Source organism: Copadichromis virginalis, linkage group LG14 (genome assembly GCF_057382275.1).
Source record: "Copadichromis virginalis isolate Kocher_CV1m ecotype Utaka linkage group LG14, C_Virginalis_male_GT1.1, whole genome shotgun sequence".
Lineage (NCBI taxonomy): Eukaryota > Metazoa > Chordata > Actinopteri > Cichliformes > Cichlidae > Copadichromis > Copadichromis virginalis.
The window spans coordinates 6,419,720-6,426,934 of record NC_140631.1 but is presented as its reverse complement, the minus strand read 5'-3'; the positions used below and the strand labels follow the sequence as shown (position 1 = coordinate 6,426,934).

At 43.9% G+C, this 7,215-nt stretch overlaps 1 protein-coding gene across 1 annotated transcript; it reads left to right on the top strand.

The window, feature by feature from the left end:
- The first annotated feature begins 5,957 nt into the window (after window positions 1–5,957).
- On the top strand, window positions 5,958–7,215 carry LOC146693292 (UDP-sugar transporter protein SLC35A5-like). The gene is made up of 2 exons (XM_085429940.1): window positions 5,958–6,523; window positions 7,147–7,215. Exons 1-2 carry the CDS (start codon window positions 6,302–6,304, stop codon window positions 7,213–7,215), a joined length of 291 nt encoding a protein of 96 aa, XP_085286066.1. The 5' UTR covers window positions 5,958–6,301.

Genomic DNA, 7,215 nt, shown 5'->3' with positions numbered 1-7,215 from the left:
GAAGATACATGTAAACTTTAAATAGCCCACGGTGAACTTTCCTTCTCTGTGAAACCAAATAACTGCTGTCAGCAGGACTTTCTGCCCAAGATAAACCTCACGTTTTTGTTTTGTTTGCACAAGCTGAAGATTTTGGACATTTCTTCCTGGCTCCCTTCAGACTTTTGTTGCTTCTGCATATTCATACAGGTTAATATAGTCTGTAAAAAACACTAAATGGTCTTTCACGCGTATGAGCTTGACCTTGAGTCAGATGTTTTATTGGTAACAATCAGCCAATAAATCTACAATTACATTATATCAGTTTCTGACCGACAAGTAACCTTTCACTTTTTTTCTTTTTTCTTTTTTGCCTGTCCCATTTGTTTCTTTAGCCATCAGAATTGTTGTCTGAAGACCAACAAGGATACCCAATGGATTTATTTTGCCAAAAGGATCATTGTGGCATTGCCGTATTGGTCCATTTGATCGACCTTTGTTTTTATTATTTATTTTATTTTATTTTCAGTTGTTACAGACGGGACAGACATGAGTGAGGGATAGGAAAGGGAGAAAGAAAGAGGAAGGAAAAGAAAAACAAAAGGGGAGAGGGACAGTGAGAAAGGGGGGGGGGAGAAAAAAATCTCCTGGATCACCTGTTGAGAGAAAAAGAATAGAAAACAAGCAAAAAAAACCAAAGCAACATACTAAACACAACACCATCGCAATAATCTAGCTAAGTGTAAACAGCAGTAAATACTATTTATTCAATGTTGTTGTGCAGCACGCAGGACAGACAGCGCACAATGTGCTTTGAAGTAGCAGCCAAGAAAGGTGTAATTTAAGTCTACAAGCAGTGAACACCCGTGTGCACACCTGTGTGGATCAGCGCGCTTGTATTCAAATGGTTTCCACATGTAATGGTCTGCAAGAGGATGTAGAGAGCCATAGCCCAGTCCCCCAGGGCATGAAGCAGGCATGGAGGAGATCCAGATGGAGGAGATCCAGGCCCCAGACATCCAGAGGCCCCAGAGTGCGAGAGCCCAAGGAGGACCACTGGAGGGGCATCCGTGCCACACTCATGGGAAGGGCTGAGGATCCCCAGACGAAGCGTCACCCAGTAGCCACCGAGCAGAAGCTAGAGGGGGCTGCACCGGCGTGCCCGCCGGCTCTGCCAGCAGCCAGCTGTGCCAGAGTGAACTGAGCTGCAGGCCCAGAGGCCGGAGGCCCGAGGGCCCCCCGCACCCCGGAGGAGGCCTGACCAAGCAACAGGCGCCAGGCCCCGCCAGGTAGCCACCGGGAGTGAGCCGGTACATACCTGAGCGCCCAGCCCCGGACACCAAGAACCACCAATGCACCGACCCCTGAGGGCATCAGTCACCGACAGGGAGTGTGGTGAGGGGAGATAGGCCTTGGAGGACCTGGGAGTTCCCAGAGAGGTGGAGTCTAAGACCCGACCTGACATATAGACACAGACAAACAGGCACACACAGACACAAACATGCATTCCCACCCTCATGCACACATATACAAACACTCAGCACTCACCCAACGTAAGGATTGACATAAATGGACATGTACACACAATCACACTCCCCAAACATACTCTATACCCCGGGTCCAGGTACCCTCGCCCCCAGAGGGGGAAACAGAACCCAGACCCAAGAGATGTTACCCTTCCCCCCGGGGTGGAGGCAAGCAGATCGTCCCAGGCTCCGCAGCAGTAGGGAGGCCAATCGGACAGCCAACATCTCCTCCCAGCCCCCCCGCCCCGATGGTTAGCAGAGAACGGGGATGTGTGAAGACCCCATACCTCCCTCCTCCCGCTCATGTGTAGTGTTGCTGCGTGTTGTTCTAAAGTGCATTTAAAACAAGGGAGAGCATGGTGCTGCTGCCAGAGAGCAGCAGGTGTTAGCACGGCCCCTCCCTGCCTGCCCTCTCTTTTTGAATGTTTCATGCCTGTTTCACCTTCAAACACACATACACTGTGTGTACACAGGGGCATTAAATAGGGGTTTATATTTAAGCCAAAGCAAATTTTTACAACCTTGCAATGATAAAAAATATTTTTAGCTTACTGTTGATCTGTGAAGCATTAACAGATTATCTATCATTTGTCCTAGCTTATAAAGCTCTCATGAAATATAACTTCCTAGAAAGTAACCTCAGTTTTATCTGAAATAAGAAGCAGAAAGTTAGCGGCCATCCAGGTCTTTATGTCTTTAAGACATTCCTGCAGTTTGGTGTGTATTATCTGGCTTCATGGACAGATAGAGCTGGGTGTCATCTGCATAGCAGTGAAAATTTATGCTATGTCTTCTAATGATGCTGCCTAAGGGAAGCATGTATAATGTAAACAGAATTGGTCCTAGCACTGAACCCTGTGGAACTCCATAATTAACCTCAGTGTGTGAAGAGGACTCACCATTTACATGCACAAATTAATTAATTATCGGAAATAATTAATTACATAAATATTTACAACAAATGTAATTAATTAATTAATTATTGACACATTTAATTATTTATTTATTTATTTCACATTTTAATTAATTATTGCCACATTTAAATAATTATTTAATTGTGTATTTAATTAATTCATTTTGGCACAGTTGACTCCTTCAGGTCTCACCATGAAATAATTTTATCTGTCAACCTCACCCATCAAACTCAGGAGGCGGGGTTAACACTGATCGAGTCAAAACCATTGCTTTGGCCTGGTGGCCATTGTTTTTAGCACACAACTGTTAGGATGCCTGGGTCGTCGACCCAGGGTTTTTGAGTTTATAATATTATGTATACTTTCTAGTTTTTGGTTTCTTTGAGTTCTGTCTTATGGCTTATGTCTCTGTCTTCTTTAGTTGCTCTGTCTCCCCTATCACCTGCATCGCCTTGTCTAGTTCGCGTCTATGTGTATCTTAAGTTCCTATATCCCCGTGTTCAGTCAGTGTTTGTGTCTGCCCTGTTCCCACGTCTCTGTTCCCTTTGTAGTGCCTGCTTATGAGCCTGTGTCTTTGTTCAGTCTGTGTTATGCGTTTCCTGTTTTACTTTGAAGGTCTGTGTCTTATCTCAGTGTGTTCAGTTTACGCTTCTTTGGTCTCGTCAGTTCTGATTTGCCCCAGCTGTGTTTCCCTCCTGTTACTCATTTCCTGATTGCTCCCTCTGTGTATTTAAGCCCTGTGTTTCTCTGTGTCCGTGTCGCAATCTACCGTTTATTTTGCTGTGTGTTTTGCCTGTCCACCGGTGTTAGTTTATTTTTGACATTTTCCAGTTATGCCATGTTTGCGTTCAGCATTAAAGCTGTTTTTGTTTAAGTTCTGTCTCCGGAGTCTGTGTCACGGTCTGGCTGGGGCAGACCGTATGTGTTGCAGAGGAGGACTCAAACACAGACCAAAACGTGGTGTGGATTAACAAAACAAGCCGTTTATTGAGACTAGAAATGAGGGTACAAAATAACAGGGCATCGGTAAAAACTAAACAATAACCTAAACTGGGTGAACTAATAACAAAACATGAAAAACCTTAACCATAGTGAACTGACATGGGTACCTGGAGCTGAGACATGGATGAGCAGACGACCTGACCCTGGCATGCAGAAAACAAAGGGCTTAAATACATACATGAGGTGATCAGGGGAAGTGGAGACACATGGGGGAAACAGCTGACAGACATGAACCTAATGACAGGACCAGGAGAGGAAAGCTAAATACAATAAACAAAGAACACATGACATTGTCAGAATAAAACAGGAAATACTAAAACTAAAACATGACAACACAACTTAACAGACCTAATATGTGATGAATAAATACAAAACCCCAAAACATAGAAAACCCAGGAACAATAACTGCCTAAACTAAAGGCAGATAGGAAATAACACAAACTAAATCACATAACAAAATGAGACAAATACAAACATGAACTCAGAGCGCTGGGTCAGAGACCCAGCCTGTGACAGTCTGCACCTTGGGTCCTATTCCTGTCTGCACACAGCCACACCTAACAACAACAACCAGCATGTGGAAACTCACAGAACTGAACTTTGAAAAACCCTGTTTGTGTGCCACCAAATACCGTTTTAATATTTTTTTTAGCGAGAATGTAGTGATTTAATCTTCATATGTCTGGTCGGTTTGTCAAGATACAGCCTCTTTGCAAAAGTGCTTCGATGATTTTGGAGATGTCTGCCCAGGATAGACCCGTTTGCCTCGCAAGCAATCAAGTTGTTATTACCACTGACAAAGCGCAGGCCCCGGTACACAGCTGTAATAACCCCCGCTGACACTGACTTCTTTTACTGAGGTTATATTTATCGGGGTTTTATTTCCTGATGTTCAGTCGCCAATTCTGAATTATAACTAACATTAAAAACATGTTTAAGGAGGAGAGAGAGCAAATAAATTTGATTAACAGCTGATCTTTGGGTTTTTGTTCAGTAATCAGCGTGACCTGCGTATAAACGTATAAATGAGATAATGTTGGTGTTTCCGTCATGTAGTAACTGCTGGCTTTAACTGTACAAAGGTTGTTCGACACTATGAAACACATACAGACTTCATGATGTTCGGCTAATATTTTTATTGTGAATAGTAATCATGAGGGTAAACGGACCTGTACACCACGGAGCGAGGTCAGCATATCCACGATATCTTCAGCTCTGAGTTAACAGTTTCCCAGCTGACTAGTCTAACTGACATCTACGAATATGTCACGGGTCATATCAATATGATTTTACAGAAGATCATCCTTATTACTGCCAACTATTCCAGAGACGTGAAAATCTACAGCATAAAGAACAAAAAAATATAGCAGTCTAACGCAACACTGTAACAGAGATGAACCGTCAGTTTGTCGCAGATCAAAGTGGAATGAAAGTGATTGGTTGAACAGGTGTTCGTGATCTGTGTTTTCTGCATTTTCATCAGCGTAAGAGACTCAGCAGCAGATTAGAATAACAGTTACACATTTAATAAATCACCAAATGAATACACGCAAGAAACGAGCAAACCTGTTCCGACAATTTGAGTTTGTGTTCCCTCAGCTGCAGACTCGCTGCTGTTTAAATGTTTGAGAGGAAGATTAGATATAAAGCAAACGTCAAACATAGACTCAGTCTGCGTTCACATTTGATATGAGGCCAGGACGGATAATGGCTGTGTCCTGTTTGAAGATCATATATGTAAAATTGTTGTCTGACCTTCGTCGAGCCAGCCGCTCAGAGTCCGTGGTTACCATGGTTACTGTATAAGCACCTATAATGTAAACAGCTGACACAGGGGAAACCTACCGGGAGCATGGGTGTTTATGGTTTTCATTGCAAAAGAACCGTCTGTCTATGTTTCAGTGCCCTGGTCTGCCACAGTTTCCACCAGCCCCACTCCAGTCTCAGCAGTTTAGTGACCTGACTGTTCCATTTTTAACTTTTGGTGTTTCTGCCTATCACAAGATTGATAACTTCAGTCAGCACTGTAGTGCATCATTCTCACATCAGAGGGACATTTGAATACTGTTTTATACAGCATATGACTGGAAGATGAATATCAAGCAGGCATAAGTGTGATGTTGATTGAACTGAGATCTCCTACTGTCATTTCTGTTGCTGGAGATGTCCACTCTAATTTAATTTAATTTAATTAGTTTGCTGCTTTGAATTATATGCAAACATGTCCATGTGGATTATATAAGTTTCTTGAGGAAGAGAAAATATGTTCATCAAAAGAAGACAGTTGAGGTACTCGGGGCATCTAACCAGGATTCCTCCTGGACTCCTTGGTAGGTGAGATGTTTTTGGCCATGTCCTACTGGGAGGAGGTCTCAGCGGGCTTGGGGAATACTGTGTCCTCCAGGATGAGCTGGAAGGCATGGCTGGGTTGAAGGAAGTCTGTCAAATTGATAAGCAGAGGAAGTGGTGCAGCACCTGGTTCTGTTTGTAGAAGCTCAGATGTAGGGGCAGCCAATCAGATGAAAGCTGGCGTAAATAGAGGAGGGGTTGGGGTGGGGGCTCCAAAAGACTGTAGCATGCAAAACCACTACTTTGTACAATTTCTGTCGTCTACAGACAAAATCATCTTAACTTGTGATCTTGTAAGCTGCTGGTACTTGAGTTGTTTTATGCCTTTGAACAGAGCCTGGTGGGTATTTGGTCCTGCTTCTGGCATCAGTGCTAAGTTACACTAATCCAGCTGCTGGGTGTAATTTGTTATTAACCGGACTAGTTCATTTATCTATCTCTAGTATGCATTTGAAGAACTCATAATCTTCTGTGTTCTCCCTAGCTGCCCTGGGCTTATCCGTGGCCTTCATCTTAAAATTCAGAGACAACATGTTCCATGTGCTGACTGGCCAGTTCACTACTGTTCTGGTCACAGGCCTCTCCCTCTTCCTCTTTGACTTCCACCCTTCGCTGGACTTCTTCCTCCAGGCACCCACGGTCCTGCTGGCCATCTTTATCTACAATGCCAGCTGGCCCAAGGACCTGGAATATAGCCTGCAGCGGGAGAAACTACGGGTCATCAACGGGGAGGTGTTTGAGAGGTCAAGAGGGGTAGGAGACAAACCACAAATCCTCAGTAGTCACGCACACAAGCCCACACACTCCTTTTCCTCACACAACTTCGCTCACCTAACCCCGATGTATATCCACTTCCTCTACTCCCGCCCACATACCAAGTGCTCTGCAGGAAACTTGGCTCTTGTTTCTCTGTAATGTCATTTCTTGAGTGCAAGAGGAAACCTGATTCCCAGCTATGAAAATAGCATCCAGGCTCATGCTGGAGCCTTACGTCATAGAATTCCTTTAGTAGTCAAGTGTTTTTTGATGGAAGAAGCTATTTAACAATACAGTAGTCTGTGGGGATACTATCCTGGAATTCTTTTCATCCCCAGCGTCCTGTTCTGTATTGAAGAAACCCTGTAAATCAGGTGAAATGCCAGGTTTCAGGTGTTTGTTTCTTTGCTAGAGCACTAACAAAAATACCCTCTCCATTGGCAGCCGTGGCTTTAAAATGCACGGTACTTCCCCGGTGTTTTTCGGGGAGTAAATACTGCCCTCCACTTTCTGAAAACAGAAAAAAGATGTGCACAGTGCCTCAATGTCTGCAGATTTGTCCACTGGATTTGATCACTTGTTCATTCATTCTGATGCCTTGTCTCTTTTTTGTGTTGCAGGACAGTGAGGAGCTCGAGCTCCTGACAAAGGTAAATGCAGACAGTGTTTCTGATGAAGAGTCCTTGTAG